The sequence below is a fragment of the Zonotrichia leucophrys genome, chromosome 1A, assembly GCF_028769735.1.
Source record: "Zonotrichia leucophrys gambelii isolate GWCS_2022_RI chromosome 1A, RI_Zleu_2.0, whole genome shotgun sequence".
In the NCBI taxonomy this organism is placed as follows: Eukaryota; Metazoa; Chordata; class Aves; order Passeriformes; family Passerellidae; genus Zonotrichia; species Zonotrichia leucophrys.
The window spans coordinates 15,809,900-15,826,901 of record NC_088170.1 but is presented as its reverse complement, the minus strand read 5'-3'; the positions used below and the strand labels follow the sequence as shown (position 1 = coordinate 15,826,901).

The following is a 17,002-nucleotide window of genomic DNA, read 5'->3' as shown; positions in this document are numbered from 1 at the left end:
GATGTAGCTGTGTCCAGCTAGATGCTGAATTTAAAAGCAGTGTGTGGACCATCAGGATAGCATTTGCTATCAGACCTTTTTGTTGTGTGCAGTGATAGTCCACGTGGTGTAGATCTCTGAAAAACACACACATCAAATTCTTTTCTTTCTGGGATTTTTCTGGCTCCCCATAGAATGCTTTAGCCTATTACTGCATGTGTGCTTCAAAATATTTCTATCCAGTTACACTAACAAATCAGAAGAAGTTGAAACCATTTCAAGTCACCAGTGAAGTGCCTAGAGCCATTTTAAGTGCTTGTGCACCAGCAATTACAGGGTGACTCATTAGTTTTTGTAATTCATTCCTGTGCCAACTAGCCGATAAAGATAAGCAGAAAATTAATCAGGCCTCCATGGCCTGTCCTCTCTCTCTGGATTCCCAGGAATGCCACTAGGCAACCCCACACTGACAGGGAAGGGAGAGGGTAAGCCCTCTGGTTTAGGCCCCCTGCATGCACACAGCATCATTATTTTTGGACCAGTGATGGTTAAAATCCTCATGTGATTTCCTTTTCTGCCCTCTTGTCCCCCTCCTCCCCTTCATGTCCTCATTCTGTGTGTGTTCACGCCCCAGGGGTGAGCTCATGTGCATCTGCAGGGCAGGAGCTGGGGAGATAGCAGTGAGCTCAGAGGTGGCACTGCCCTGCCACCCTCTGCCAGGGCAGGGCTCTGCTGGCAGCAGTGGCACTGTTGTCATTAGCTCTAATTAGCTGTATCAGCTGTGCACGAGGCACGGAATGTCCATGGGCAACCCTTTGTGCTAAGAGGGATGGAGGGAGGTCAGGGAACTTTATAATCTGCCATGCCATAAACACCGCCTGGCACACAGGGCTGACTTCCTCCAGAGCCTCAGACAGCAGAGATTTCTGAAATCAGAGCTGTCAACTCCTAGCTGTTCATTAGGGCTGAGATACAGCTTAATGAGGGGAGGCTTCGCTGAGAGCACTCAGGTGCTGCAGGGAAGTTCCACCAGGAAGAGAACTGCTGTTGGAAGTTGGAAGTTGTACAGGGACCCAGTACAGCCCATTCCAGTAAAGTAGCCTTGGCTAAGTCACACACCCTGATAGCTGGGACCAGCTCAGAGTACACTGAGGCAGAGTCTTGATGAGTTGTGGGCAGCCCTACACCCATCCTGCAACTGAATTTCATTAGAACTACACAGAAGCCCAGGATGAGGTTCCGAAATTCTCAGCATCCAGACACCAAGAGGCCCTAACTTCCCAAATGCTCTGAGCACTCGTGCTGAATCCAACATTGTGCAGGCTGTCTTTATTAAATAGCCATAAACTTAGACAAGACACTTCATTTGTAACATTAAAATAAATATGGATTTCACAGAAACCCTTCAAGGGAAATTCTACTCTCAGGTGCATCAGGTGAAGTGAAATCTTTTGTCATTTAGGGACATGTGGGCTCATCAGACCTGGAGCAATGATGAACTGGAGGCATTTCAGTTCTTGGCTACATCAGTTTTACCACTCATTCATTACCACAACACTGAAATATTTCACAGCTTTAGGACATTTCAAAAAAAGGAGGAGCCTGATGCTTGAGAGTGCTAGCTAAAACCACTCAGAACCCTGTGGATGTAAACCCAAATTTTCATCTGTGCAAACAACATGTGGCTTTGCCTGCATACTTCCACAATATCACGGTATCTTTTAGTACATGCTGCCTGAGAGGGGTTTGGAGGGGAACAGGCTGACCTCAGCTGAGAAATCTTCAGCTGAAGGAGATGTACATGGTACTGCCTTTCATCAAGCAGAGAAGAGGATGGGGAGTCTGAATTGGAACTTGCAGGGCAGAGGCAGGAACAGAACAGTCAAAATTTTAAAGTAATTTAAAAAGAAATTTCTCACCCGACAAGGATCTAGATGGGAGAAGGTAAGTCAGACATGGAGACAGGAAGAGCTGGACCGAAGCAATGCCCAGCTGCCCAGCTACATTTATCTCAAATCATGAAGAATCCCCAAAATCCAAATTTGGCACTGCTCTCCAGAAAGAAAATACCGGTGAAACCTGCTGGTGACATGTGCACTCCATCAGTATGGACAGCAGAGACCAGAACAAGGAGAACTTGGCACTGGGAAAAGCTCCTCAGAGCCTGGTGCAGAGATCAGGCAATAGGTACTGCAGTCCTGGTGTGTCTATATATACATGTTTACATATATATAGATATGTAAACATGTATATATAGACACACCATATGTGCATATATATATATGTACCATATGTACCATATGTACCATATGTATATATATAACATGTATATATAAACACACATACATTGATAAAGAAGAACATCAAACTTGGATGGAGAGTTTGGCATAGTCTTCTTTAAACCCGTGCTCTCTTTGTATAATATAGCTATAATAATGTATTTTATGGCAATGTAGTTAGCATGGTTTTAATAATAGCTTTTTTCTGCAGAGTGCCAAATATTCTCTTGTTCCTTAAGTTGTTGCAATTCAGGATACTGTTTGTTTGCAGGGATAGGCCTTATTTTACAAGTATAGGCAGCATTTGGGGAGGAAAAATTTCAGTTTCATTTCCCCTGGATTGCCATTGCATACACTTAAAAGATAAGCTACTAAAAAAAGCAACTGAAATGAGTTAAAAGAACTGGAATTTTCCTGGCTACTGTATGGCTTCTGTTTTACACCTTAGCAGTTTTTATTGTGAATGATTAATTCAGGTCCAAGTCATTAGATCAGGCAAATGTGCTGATTCAAAACTAGCCAGAATGCAGGAGGAAATGAAAGAGAATAAGCATGGTAAATATGCAAAACATTTTACAATGAGATTACTTCTGCCAGGTCAAGGCAGTAAAGTTTTACTAGCTTGTGCTATGTGCCTGTAACTGGAATGATGACTTGCAAAATCAACCTTGGAAATATCTCTCTCTGTAAATTCAGATTAATATGCACATTCAGAATGACACAGGAACAGGGTTTTTATGCCTTTGGACATAGTTTGTATACCTGAAGTAACCAAAGTGAAATCTGCTGACAGAAATAGATTTTTGAGTATTCACATCTTAAGGTATGAAGCAGTGGCTTAGGTGTTTAGCCTGGGGGCAGGAGGAAAATGTTGAGCTCCTCTGGGACATTCCCTAATTTCTACCTGAGCACCTATATCCAATGTTTCTTGTATCCCCACTGATTTTCTGGAAAGATTCCCCACCACCTCTCATCCTTAGCAATAGGGAACATCTTTCCAGAGTGTATTTTCGATGATTTTCAACCCAACCTGGCCCGGCAGGAGAGAAATTCAGAGTTTACTGATGGCACAGGTCATGTTTTGTAGGTGATAAATGTTTAAGGACAACTTTACAGGTGAGAAGATCACTTCTCTTTGAGATTGAGAAAGGAAAGGGTGGTGGGCGAAATCAACTTTACATTGCTGGCTTTTGTAGAAATTGGATTAGAAATAAGCAAGCACAGAAGCTGGTAAGTGTTCTTACTTCTTGCGAGCAATCCTGGCTGCTCAGGTGTTTATTGGAAGGATATGTCTATTTATTAACTTCTCACCACGGCTCAGGGGAGTACATCTGGGAATCAGAACTCCTCTGACCAAACCCAAGTTGTTATTGATGATAAAAAAAGAACATTGGTAAAGCTGGAAAATTCCTGGAGCATTGCTTAATTTTAAACCAAGATTTCCAAGGAGGTTTTTGAGTTGAAGATATTGAAGGGCCTTGGCTGAATATATTGGAGGAATCTTTCAATAGGAATAGTGAAGCCACTGGATTTTTGAAGAAAAGAATGTAAAAAAAGAGTAAATTAATTTGTGACTATTGAAGGGAAAATTGAAAATACTAAACATTCTAAAATGTTTTAGTTCATAACTGAGCTATTTATTTTACTGTGATACATTCACATTGCTTAAGGTCACATTAAAAAAAAGTGAAGTTTTCAGTTTGAAAAATATTAATGATAATTTCCACAGATTCAAATGGAAAAAACCAAACCCAAACATTTGAAAACAGATAATTAATGGAGAACTGGCTCTTTCCTGAAAGTGACTTTTGTATTGATAAATCTGCAAATTCTGTAGAAAGATTTTAAAATCTTCAACCACTTCCAGTCATAAAACACACAGGATTAAAAGCAACATTAAATATCTATATAATATATCTGTTTAAATATCTACTTTCATTTTGAGATTTTTATTGCTTATACTCTCCTTATGGAGACATATAACATCTTAAAAAATGATTGTGCCTCAGAAAATTCAAGCACTTTGAATCAATTTGCACTTTTGAAATTTCAAGCTGTTGTATAGTTGATAAAATGAAACAAACAAAAAAATTTCATTCACATAAAAAAGACATTGTTTCTCTAAAAATCAACATTATTTTAAGATGCAGCTTTTTCCTTGGAAGGTAAGAATGTTTTCCAACAAAATATAACTTACAGAATAATCATATTAAGCATATTTTAATGTAATGTTAATTGCCATTATTTTTCACAATTAAATTTTTACCATTACTTCATTTCTTTATCTGGAGAGCCAATAAATGACAAATGGGATGCATTTTTTATGACTCAGCATTTTGGTTATTTATTAAGTTAGCTCTAATATTTCAGTTGCCTTTATCAACTACCTGAAAAAACAAATCAATATCTGATAGGGCTTTGCAGCAAGGTATATAAGCATGAGGTTTGTGCTGCTCAGTCCCGGTTTGTCACTTCCAGCCACCTGACTGAGAAGTGACATTTAAATCTTCCTCCTATCCCTGTTATCTGATTTGCAGGAACCCAAGACTTAAGCAACCATGTCCAGCTCAGGCGAGGCAGAGCTCCTGCACACATTTAAGGGGATTCCTTTTACCACCAGGTCTTCTCCAGAGCTTTTAAAATCCTTGGATACTTTTGATGCTAGAGAAGATGATGTCCTTTTGGTTTCCTATCCCAAATCTGGTAAGTTCTCATTTTCAATGTTAATTGCAAGAAGTCTTGATTTTGTGTTTCATGTTCTCTGCTTAAACTACTTGGGAAATGTCTGTGTGAAAGAAACAGGAAAGGATGTTTAAGTATGTGAATGTATTATTCTGTCAGTAAATGTTCATATTACAAGAAATATGGGTCGTTTCCCAAAATTTGGATTCTGTAATTGAGAACAATCTCAGGTGTTTTCATGTTGGAAAACAAATATATATTCCTGACCTGTAAGAAAAATCTGTACTTGAAAGATTTTCTTGAGGACTTTCTACATTCAATTATGAGCCAGTTGAGAATTGTAGGAAGTTATTTGTGTGCCTTTTGGCTGTAGATTTATTAATTTCTTATCCTCTCTCCACCCACCTCTCTTGGACAGAGAAGCACACATGCAGGGGGAGCTCAATCAATGCTTTCAGAAATATAGAGACTCAAGTTATTGTAAGGAAAAAAAAAACCCCAAACAAACAGGTTATTCTAAAATAAATTATAAAAACAATTTAGCCACCTCTCAGCTGACAGCAGTTTGTCTAATGGAATGGTTTTGTTACCAATATTAACACTTCTCTCAGAGTTACTCTGTAATTCAGATATAGCCCTAATTTTTTCAGTGTTTATATATTTGGAGCCAATGGGATTATTTAGTCATGTAAAGTTTCTTGAATCTGTAGATTAGAAATATAACTTGTTCACTGGCAAGGTGTTTCTGTATGAAAAATGCATGTTTCACAGTAATAAACATTCATCCTTTTTTATTGTTTGTTTTGTTTACTTAAAATTCCTCTTCTGTAGGCACTCACTGGCTTGCAGGAGTTATAACAAAGCTTTACGATACTCGAGTCACAGTAACATCTCCCATTGAACTTGGAGACATTTCCCGACTGGAGGAGCTGAATAAACTCTCATCAAAGAGAATCATCCCAACACACTTAGACTACAACATGTTGCCTCCAAATTTTAAGAATAAGAAATGCAAGGTAAGGCAAAAATGATATCAAAGCAGTAAAATATGTAGAAAGTCTACTAGGAATCTATTTTGTCGTGTTGATCCTTAGTAATTTTTGAATGATTCACAGTTTTAGAAGTGTTTTGCTGTGAATTTTGGAGACACAGCTGACCACCAGTTGAAAGCAGCAGGAGCAGAGACTTGGACTGGTGACTGGGCTCTGCTCCTGCCCCACTGCTCCCATGGGGTGATTTTTACACCAGGCACCACACAAAATAGGACATCAACATCTTTCGATCAAAAGTCTCTCATTAGTAATTGGGGTGTTCTCATGACCTCATTTTCTACTCTCTTAGAAAATCTTGGCTACTTACAGGCTCCTCTGGGAGTAAAAGAACTCTGACCCTCCTGCTGGATCTTTCTGAGGAGCCCATAAAGGCATTGGGCAAACAGACAGAAATGATATGAGGGAGGCAGATTCAGAGCACAGTTTAGAGTTCACAGAATCACAGAATCACCTGGATTGGAAAAGACCTTAAAGATCATCTTGTTCCAATCCCCATGCAATGGGCAGGGACACCTACTAAACCAGTTCCTCCTATGCTAATGTGGGAGATTTAAAAAACAAACTCTGGGTCTCAGATTTTATATTCAAAGTCAAAAATTTCAGGATCACTCAGATCCAGATTTTTGAGACAAAGCTGATTTGAGTAAAAGGCCAAAATTTACATTTTGCAGCTGTCCTTTGGATGTTAATTAGTAAGTGCTTTCATATGTGAGATATATGAGATAATATGCTGACTCAAGGTTAAAGTAACACAGGCTCTTTCATAAAACATAAGGCATTATCCAGCCAGGGCAAACACACCTCTGTCCACATGGAATTGTTTGTTAATCACTATGGACTCCTTACTAAGCAGAGATTTCTAATTTAATGACATGGAGGAATTCTAAAAGAAAGGGTTTTGACACTGCAAACTGCCTATGACAATGCTCTATTTACACACAGAGCTTGTCTTAAATAAAGGGAGGATATTATAATTAATAACTACATTTTCTTCATTTGCAGATGATCTACATCAGCAGAAATCCAAAAGACACTGCAGTTTCCATGTTTCATTACTACAGAGATAACCCAAACCTTCCCACTGTAGACAGCTGGACTGCTTTCTTTGACCTCTTCTTAAAAGGCAATGGTAAGGTTAAATGTTTTCTCTTTGCAGTTCACATTAGTTTGTTATGCACAGAATGACTTAAGAAATTTGAACTGTGTGAAAACTCCTTATTGAACTCCTTATTCATATGGGGTTGGTGGGGCTAAATCCTAATACCAAGATAAACAAGAGCAAATAATAGGAAGCTCTCTTCAGCCCTGCAAGGAGTCATTCTGAGAAGCAGCTGCATCATTCCAGCACAGCTCTTGGCAGGTTTTTGCTGCTCATTGCTGCCCTGGGCGAGCAGGGCTGTGGCTGGTGACAGAGCATGTGAGGGGACTGTCACCAGGCTGCAGGGACAGCTGTGACTGCAGGTCTGGTGTCTTCTCCAGGCTGGGAGACAGCCCTAAGCAGCCCAACAAAGAAGCCTGGACACGTTCCTACAGCCTTTCTGCACACCTCTCCCTGATGTGCTGTCTCAGAAATGGAGTCCAAAGACCAAGGACAAGAGGGAGATTTTTCAGGAGTGGTGGGATGGCATCTGGCAACAGGACCTTGTTCAAATTTTCCACTCCCATATTTAGTGTTTTATTACTCCTTTGAGGACATGTGTCACCACAGTGATGATAACAGCAATAATGATTGATTACCTTGAAAACCCCAAAAGAAAAGTGCTCCTGCAGTCATCACAGACTCAAATCAGAGCTCCAGGAGTCAATCTGTTTACTGTCTCCTCCAGGCTTTGGCTCAGATCTTGTGTTCTGAGTCCAGAGCAGCCCTAAGGCACATGCTTCAGTGATTTGCAGGATCTTGGCTTGTTTGGTATCAACTCTGAATATGCAATAGTGAAAAAAGAAAAAAAGAAAGAGGATTCTATTCAAGGCCAGGCTGGATGGGGCTCTGAGCAACCTGCTCTGGTAGAAGGTGTCCCTGCCCATGGCAGGGGAGTTGGAACTAAATGATCTTTAAGGTCCCTTCCAATCTGAAGCATTCTGTGCTTCTATGATTTTAAAACATGTCCTATTTCCCCATAATGATTAACCACCTTCTATTTTCTGAGTGCTTATGTGTGGCATAAATAGATAACTATGTTGGTTAAAGAGAAATTTAGGTAAGAGGTGATGTGGAGGGAAAGGTGGTCATTTTTTAGTCCTAGTAGAAACATTTCAAGGTTGTGCTGCTTGATCCAAATCCTGCAGTAGTCTTGCAGAGTTAATATCAGCTCAATACAAGGGTTAGGACACACAGGGACAACTGTAATGAACTCCCTGGAGTCTCCAAGTCTCTCCTGAAGCCACCAGGATTGTGCTATCACTGGCCACATCTCCAGAGCAGCTGGCCAGGGGAGAAGGGTCTAATTGCACACTGTGGAGCACACATGCCTTGCACTTAGAAACTGCTTTATATGCTGGAGATGGCTCCAGACTGGAGCATTCAGCTTAATTATAGCTATTAATTATTAATTACAACTCATAGTTTGTGACCAAAATGATGACCATTACAAGATTAGAATTTTCTGCTGGTGGTGGTTATTAAGCAAAGTCACAGATCTGGAGAAGGCTTGCTGAGCTTTCTCTGTTCAAGCCTCTTCTCAGCCCTGAAAACCAAGAGGTTTTCACCTTGCCTTTGAAATGGAGAGGTCAGAATTTTGGTTTTTAAAGGAGCTGAAATTTAGCTGTGTTCCCATGGCTTGGCAAATGGAGAATTCAGAAAAAACAAATCAGCTACAAACCCTTCTGTCTGTGTCACTGGCTGAATGAGGCATTTGCATGAGTTCTTTAAGTAATTCTTCTTCAGCATTTAAAAATTATACAGATTCCCTTCTGCTGGGATGAACGAGAGGTAACAACTGTGTGCTCCATTCGCCAGCCTGCTCATTTCATCTCCTGCTGAGGTGATCAGATCTCTGTGACCACAGACATGCAGCAGACATCTGTGAGATGCTCACATCTTGTTAGGCCAGGACATTTTACTTCATTATTGGCCTTTCCTTAGATCTGGAGCCTGCTTCCACTACAGAATCATATCTCAGAATAGTATCTGGCATGAAAACAAATTCCAACAAGAGTGGAAACCTCTTTGGAAGTTACTTTTGTAAATTTGCATCGCTTGTCACAAAGAACTGCCAGTGTTTTAGAGGATTATAGATACAAGTTATTCTCCTAAATGCGTGAGCTAGCATCACAGTTATTTATGAATAAAGTTTTTCTGGATCTCTTTACATGGGTTTTCCTTTCAGTTGTCTGTGGATCCTGGTTTGATCATTTCCTAAGCTGGGAAGAACATGAAGATGAGAAAAATATCCTCTTTTTGTTCTATGAAGACATGAAGAAGGTAAATATGCTCTCTGCTCTTGGTGCAAAAGGCATTACTTGTAAATTAGCATCATTAAAACATCAAAGAAGAAGTTATAAGGAAAAAGGAGAAAGAAGGAAAATGTGAATATGTATCTTTGGACATATTTTTATTTGCATGGAATTTAGTATTAACTAAATAATTCTGACTACACAAGTTATATAAACATGAAATTTTGTGAGAGCTGCATTTCTTAGATGCAGGAATAGGACTCATATGAGACAATTTTCCTCAGGCTCAGGCAGAACTTTAAGTTCCCTTTTTTTGTCCTACGGAAAGACCAACCAGGGACATCTATTGAGGATCACACATTAATTTGCTATGTTTGACATTTCAGGTGAAATTTTCAGAAAGTGATGTAAGACAACAGAACTACTCACATTTGGGACTTGTGTTCCCAATAAAAAAGAAAATTAGAGGCTGGAGGGGTAGGGAAAAATTTCACTGTTTTAAAAAAAGAATAAGTAAAATGTCAGCATACCTTAGCTTTCAGAGAATAAATTTTTAGGTGAATAGAAAACATTTTCTAGTGTCTCCATGAAAATAGGTTTGTTCATTTTTTGGGAGAAAAAATTTCAACTCCTAGGAATATAAACAAACCATTTTGGATGCTGAGTCACTTGTTAGATCTCTAGATGCAGCATGTCCAATTGAACAAGCAACTTGGAGCTGGGCTTTGAGTATTCTTCCAGGGAAATAATTCTGAGAGACAGGAGAGCATTTTATCTGAAGTGGGAGATAAAACTGACAAAGTGACTGTGTGTGATATGACATACTTATTTATTAATTTCTGTGAGTATGGCTAAGAGGGGAATCAGGTTTACTGTACCTGTCATGTGCACAATCCAATGACATATTTAGCCTTGCTTGAAAGCAAATAAATGTGTGACAAACTCATTTTGTAATAAAAGGGATAATTTTCAAATCAGCTAAAAGTCTGATAATCAGCCCAGAAACATAAAAGCTGTATTTTTCTTATACCTCAGGATCTCCCTAAGGTTGTAAAGGAAATTTCTCTGTTCCTGAATTTAAATGTCAGTGATGATGATATCCAAGACATCTGCAAGAAGTCCTCATTCTCAGAGATGAAGAATGACACAGAGAAGGAGAACAGCGACCCCAGTCACACCGTGTGTGCTCTGACATCCAACAGGAAGCTGATTTTCCGAAAAGGTAAATTCCTTTGTGCCTAGCACAGGAGAAGCAGTGGGAATCCAGACAAAGACTGCAGTGCAGGTCTTTCCTGGAGTCTTTGGGTCAGCCCTGGGAAGTGATGACAGGATTCTTTGGCCTGAATCCCTATTAAAAATGACTTCCTAACTTCTCTGGCTGCAAATTCACACTTGTACTCAAGAAGCACAGAGGAGTCTGAACTATAGCGTGACTAATATTGCTCTGTGGGAGCTGTGGAGCCAAAAGGAAAGCCTCACCCAGCAATACTCTTTATCAGTCTTTTTTTTAATCTAAAAGTTGACCACCTCGGTGTTTTACAACGTCTCTGATATCACCTGCCAAGGTCACTTAGTTAACTAGAATAAGAAAGAGCCAGACACATTCCTTCTGAATGAGTCTGCTCCTATCGCCCCTTATCTTACTGAAATATTCCTGAAGAAGGAATATGCTGACAACAACAACAACAACAGAATGGTCATAGGTAACTTCCAGACCTTGGAAAATTTTCCACAGTTCTTAGTTCCGATGTCATTTTAAAATACCCTCAGGAGCTGTTTTCTTGCTCCTGGCATTTCAGAACCTTCCACAGGTTTGGATAACAAGTCAATCAAACCCACTGGTTTTTAAAATTATTTTGATTTAGTTAATTTTTGAAAACAACAGTTTAAAACTAGGAGTTGTTTCAGTTAATAAACAGAGAAATATTATCTTCCATTAATTCACAATGGTTTTGCCAGTCAGCAAAAACAAATGACAACATACAATCTGTCAATAAAAAAGCAACAAACAAAAAAAAAAGAGATGCATTTTTCTCAGTCAGTGAACTTTGATAGATATGATTAAAATGTTGAAAAATTTTCCCATCCACGTAGTTCCTTTGCTAATCCCAGATGTTTAGCTAGTTTCAGCCAGTTTACAGAAGAGTCATATGTATGTATTTTGCTTTGGGTTCTCTTTTTCTGTCCTTTAGGATAGCATACTGAATGCTATTTTAGTCAGGTTTGGGATGCAGAGTCTTTAGAAAATGCACATGGAGGGAAACTGTAAGCATTGTCTCATAAAAATGTATCAGTTTATAAAACGATTTCCTTTTTGCTTGAACTGGGTAACAATTGAAACACTTTTCAACTGGTGTCCATGGCCCACAGAAATATTCAACTGCTCATTTAAGTAGCTGGACTTCTCATCCATAAAAATTCCTAGAGATCAGGAGTAGGTGTAAGGCCGGGATTAATTTGTCAGGCCATTCTGGGCTCCTTTTCTAGGAATCTTTTTTGTCAGTGGCTTTTGGGCTACCACTCATTTAATAAGTTTAGATGGTGACTACAATTTCCTGTAAAGGTCCCTTCCCACCCAAACTGCTTTATGAATCTATGAATTTTTTGACTATTTACAAGACCATCTAGTAGAGAGACTCTTTTCAAGGGCCTGGCATGACAGGGCAAGGGGGAATGGCTTCACACTGACAGAGAGGAGGTTTAGATTGGATATGAGGGAGAAATTCCTCCCTGTGAGGGTGCTGAGGCCCTGGCACAGGGTGCCCAGAGCAGCTGTGGCTGCCCCTGGATCCCTGGCAGTGTCCAAGGGCAGGTTGGATGAGGCTCAGAGCGACCTGGGTTAGTGGAAGGCATCCCTGCCCATGGCAGGGGGATGGAACTGGATGATCTCTAAGGTCCTTTCCAACCCAAACCGTTCTGTGATTCTACAATTTCTTCTACTGACTGTGAAAAGAACCCAGGCAGAGACCTTTAACTACACTCAGCTAAGGCATGGCATCTGCCCAGATCACCAGGAGCTCTAATTCCCCCTTGGAAAGCTGCTCTTCCTCCTCCACCACTTGTGTTGCTGGCACTAATCAGCTCTGAGGATGAGGGTTCATCAACCTTCATGGATGATGATCCAGATCTGTCCACCAGAGTATCACTGGAACAATTATGATCCTGACCTACCACAGTGACTGTGGTTAAGAATATATTAATATCTGTGCCAACTGCAACATTAACAAAACCAGGCTGTTTTAAAATCATTTTCTGCTCCACACATTGCTCACTTCACTGTTCTTTCTGTTCCTGCTTTACTAGGTGCTGTTGGTGATTGGAAGAACTACTTCACTCCAAAGCAGAATATTAGGTTCCAGGAGATATTTAATGAGAAAATGAAACTCAGCAAGATGGCAAACAGTTTCACCTATGAGTACTGAGTCCCTGTGAAGAACAATATCCAGTTATCAACAAACATGCACAAACCAGTTGGTGGGAAGTTCTGAATGGGTGTTCCCATGAGTTTATAATTCTTCCAGTAGGAAGGATGGGTAAACATGGGTTCTTGAGAACAGGAAAGTTCTGACACAGTGCCAGAGCTGAACTCAGTTCTCAGAGGGCAGGTGTACGTGGTTTCAGAGTCAGGTGTCAGACCTTGGTTTGATAACCACATCTACTTCATCATTTATTTATTTTCTTTGCTCCAAGGGGATATGAACAGACTTCGTAAACCTGAATAAAGAATTTTACCCAAGATAATATGAAGAGAAAAACAAACGACAAACTTGCAAGAAACTGAATGTATAAGAAATCTAAAAACATATAATAACAAAATTACCAAAAATTTGACCCCAGACTTGCTCCTTCTGTAACACACCATGATTTGGAAGTGCCTGTCTTATTGGACATTGCTATTGATAATTAAGTTGAAAACTGCAGCATTTGAAGATCTGAAGTTTGTTTACAAAAGTGTTTCTTTTTTTTCTTTTATTTTCTAACACTGTATAGTTCTTTGATGTAACTTATTTCTGGATTAGGTACCAGAGAGTCTTTGTGTTTTAAATGGAACTGATACAAATCCAAATAAATTTCAGCACCACATGTTGAGCAACCGTAAATGTGTTTATTTTCCATTTGATTTTCTTTCTGCAAAATTCCTGTTTCCAGTGTTTTGATGAGAAGTATTTTACTTCCTACTCCTTGAGCAACAAAAGCAAACCACAGCTCAGAGACAGCTTAATCCAAACAGCACTTATTTATTTACTCTGCCTGATAAACAGATTTTCCAAGAATCAGCTGTCTGTGTCCACGTCTCAGGGACTGTTCTACCAAGCCACACAGCTTCAAGGCAGAACACAGTTCCTGTGTGTGAGAGAAGCTCCTCTCCTGGGTGTGTTGTTTCTGAGGTACAGAAACAACCTTGTTTCATCAACACTCATCTCCCTCCAGCCACACACTTCACACTTGCTAGGCAGCCACTTCATTTCATATCTGCTTTGTGCAAGCTGGCATCAACACCTACTGATTTTGCACCTGCACAAAGACACAGAAGTTATGGTGCTGAGGAGAGCGGGAGAAAAGCCTGTGTGCAGTCCTTTGCCATTTACCAACTCAACACAACCTGGGGGAGATGATGCCCTGCTCTATACAAATAACCATTTGATATGTTACTTTACTCTTCTGACATTAAAATCACTCACTCTTCCCCTAGAATGCCACTGCTGCCCTCCTTTCAGGTGTTGTTCTTCCCCTATTAATAAGTGGCAAGAGATCAGCTGATGAAAATAATTGAACATTTTACTTAGGGACTTATTTTTTTCTGGCCATTTGAGTATGGGAAAAAAAGCCAGAGGGTCCTTGGGGAAATGAGGTTTGCAAGTGAGTTTAGCTGCACTAAGACTGCTGTAAGCAGTGTTTGTACCACATATTGTATGCACACAGAAAAAGGATTGTTTATATCAATATTATGCTCACAATGTGGAACTGTGTGTGAAGGGACAGAATGAGGACTTGCCTTGTGGATCAAGGTAAGCTTGCTAAACTACTTAAACCTACCCATCAGCCAGGGAAGTAACAGTGTGCTGCTCAAAGCGCAGTTAGCTCTCTAGCTGCTTTGGGGGGATGAGGAATGAATCAGTTTACAGCATGGCCTACTGGCCAAATAAAGGATTTACGTAGGTTAAAATTAACAAAAAAAAAAAAAGTTTCAGCAGGGCTTAATCAGAACTAGGCCATGTGTCTCTGTGCTACCCAAGCAGCCTGGCTGGAGTAGCTAGAGCTCCCTTGCTGCTAGCAGGGGCAGCAGTTCAGAGGCACCGCAGGGCACTGCTCCAGTTTGTTCTCTACATTGCCATGCACTGCCTGCAAGTTTACCCCCAAATCCCCTTAAAACCTCTTGACTTCCATAATAAATCAAATGTCTGCTTTGTTTGAGCAAAGTGCTCCAAGTGTTGATACACTGATGCGGCAAGCCAAGACCAGGGCCTGTTTGTGAGTTATCAGAACTACTGCCCATAAAATCAGTTCAGACTCCAGGCGGAGATAAGTGTATCTCCTTCAGGTCCTTTAAGAGGCAGCATTCAGAGAATGGAATTGATCCAAAGGTAGATCATGATAAATATATTCAGGAAAACTTAAAAGTTCATTAAGTGACATGAATGGGAGTGTTTTATATTTGTCTAAATCGGGTAAAGGGCCGTGAGGGGAATGAGGAGAAGCTGAGGCCACTTGGTTCTGTTCAGCTGGAGGAGACTGAGGGGAGGCCTCGCTGCAGCCACAGCACCCTCGTGAGGGAAGGGGAGGGGCAGGCCCTGATCTCTGCTCTGTGTGACCAGGGACAGGACACAGGGAATGGCTGGAGCTGTGCCAGGGGAGGGGCAGGGTGGGTATCAGGGAAAGGTTCTTCCCCCAGAGGGTGCTGGGGCACTGAACAGGCTCCCCAGGGATGCACATGGCCCCAGGGCTGCCAGAGCTCCAGGAGTGTTTGGACAGTGCTCTCAGGGATGCACAGGGTGGGATTGCTGGGGGGTCTGTGCAGGGCCAGGAGCTGAGGAGTCCCTTCTAACTCAGCTTGTTCTCTGATTCTGATGTACTTCACCCCATTTTGAAGCTTTTTAGAGCAGGCGTTATCTGATGAATAGAAACACTTCTGCTGGGCCTCACTGCTCAGGAGGATCAGTGAGTGGTGACTGATCCCCTCCCAACCTGAGTCTGAACTGCTGAGGACAGTGTGTACCCAGGAAAAAAAAGGTGGAACAGTAAAAACAAAATCGTACACGGATTACTGCTACTGTAGTAGCCATAAACAGGCTACTGTGCCCACTGTACTAGCCATAAATAGGTGTGCAGCTATACCTTCAGATAAAAGTTACAGCCCTGGAGAGACTATTTCCATGTTTAATACAAGAGTAGTCATAACTAGTCCAGATATATTTCAATTTAGGCCAGAAATGTGTCTGCAAAGCATGTGAACAATCAGGAAAAACATGGTACTTTCCAGAATGTTCTCCAAACCTCTGAGTACATTTTGGCAGGGAACTTCCACAGCAATTTACTGTATCTCTAACTACAGATAATAATGATCACTGATTCATCCAAGGTACCTGTACTCTTACATAACTCTGCATGTACTTTTGCCCTATTTTCCCTAATTTTTAAAGATTAGATTAGTCCTATTGATGATAGTAATGCCGTGTTCTTCGGCTCACTGTATCAGAGCTACACACTGACACAGAATGAACCACTAACATACATTGTGAAAAAGAAATAAAGGGTATTTCCTGCACAAGAAATAGGAAGAAGAATCCAAGGTTCAGAACCAGAACTCTATCTAGTGTCAGATTCATGAAATACATGGCCCAAGCCTGTTTTAAGTATTCTGAGGTTCATTAAATGTCTGTAATCCATGTCCAGCTCTGGAAATCCACGAGCTGCAAATGTGCTGAGGCCACAGAAAAACTGGAAAGCATCACTAAATACAACATGGTAAATTTATATTCCTCAGGCCTTTCCATGCCTTCCCATCTTTAATTTTACAGATATTTTAACACAACTCCCTTCAGTCCAAAGTGAAGAAATCTGGTTTGGCTACTGCTGTGACTGAAACTGATTCATGTCTTACATCATCCATTTTATCCTCCCACATTTACTCCCTTTGGAATGCTACAGCCTTTTCAACACAAAATAAACAAAACATGCAGTATTCAAGATACACACAAACCACTGAATTATACAGTGGATTATTTTTATCCTATTTGCTATATATTCTTTTTCTAATAATTTCTGTTTTTTCAACTGCTAGCACACACTTCAAACCACTAGATACTTTTCTGAATTATAACTGCTCTGTGAAAATGGATATGTTAATACTTATGTTAGGATTGTTTTTCATTTAAGCTCAGCTTATTTTATATACACCTCAGTTTCACCAGACCCTCTCTTTGCTAACCTGAATAATTTGGTATCATTACCTTCACATTGCTCACTGCTCATTCTCTTTCATGCCTCTCCCACAGAATGGGGAATGCTCTATTAAACCAGAGCCACATCCATAAACATACCTAGAATCAGAAATGGGGATAGACCAACCTGTCCCAGAACAGGAGACAGAGAAACAAACCCACCATCCAAAGATTT

The 17,002-nt window shown here is 40.4% G+C and overlaps 1 protein-coding gene across 1 annotated transcript; it reads left to right on the top strand.

The window, feature by feature from the left end:
* The first annotated feature begins 4,816 nt into the window (after positions 1-4,816).
* Positions 4,817-13,450, top strand: LOC135456754 (sulfotransferase 6B1-like). Its single transcript, XM_064730836.1, has 6 exons — positions 4,817-4,961; positions 5,772-5,956; positions 6,995-7,121; positions 9,319-9,413; positions 10,421-10,607; positions 12,689-13,450. The coding sequence occupies exons 1-6, from the start codon at positions 4,817-4,819 to the stop codon at positions 12,805-12,807; spliced, it is 858 nt and encodes a 285-aa protein (XP_064586906.1). The 3' UTR covers positions 12,808-13,450.
* Positions 13,451-17,002: the final 3,552 nt, after the last annotated feature.

Bases quoted from the DNA above. Each gene is read 5' to 3' on its own strand.
- LOC135456754 (XM_064730836.1), top strand. From the start codon at position 4,817: ATGTCCAGCTCAGGCGAGGCAGAGCTCCTGCACACATTTAAGGGGATT. The intron at 7,122-9,318 runs GTAAGGTTAAAT...TTTTCCTTTCAG, and splicing joins CCTCTTCTTAAAAGGCAATG to TTGTCTGTGGATCCTGGTTT. The intron at 9,414-10,420 runs GTAAATATGCTC...CTTATACCTCAG, and splicing joins TCTATGAAGACATGAAGAAG to GATCTCCCTAAGGTTGTAAA.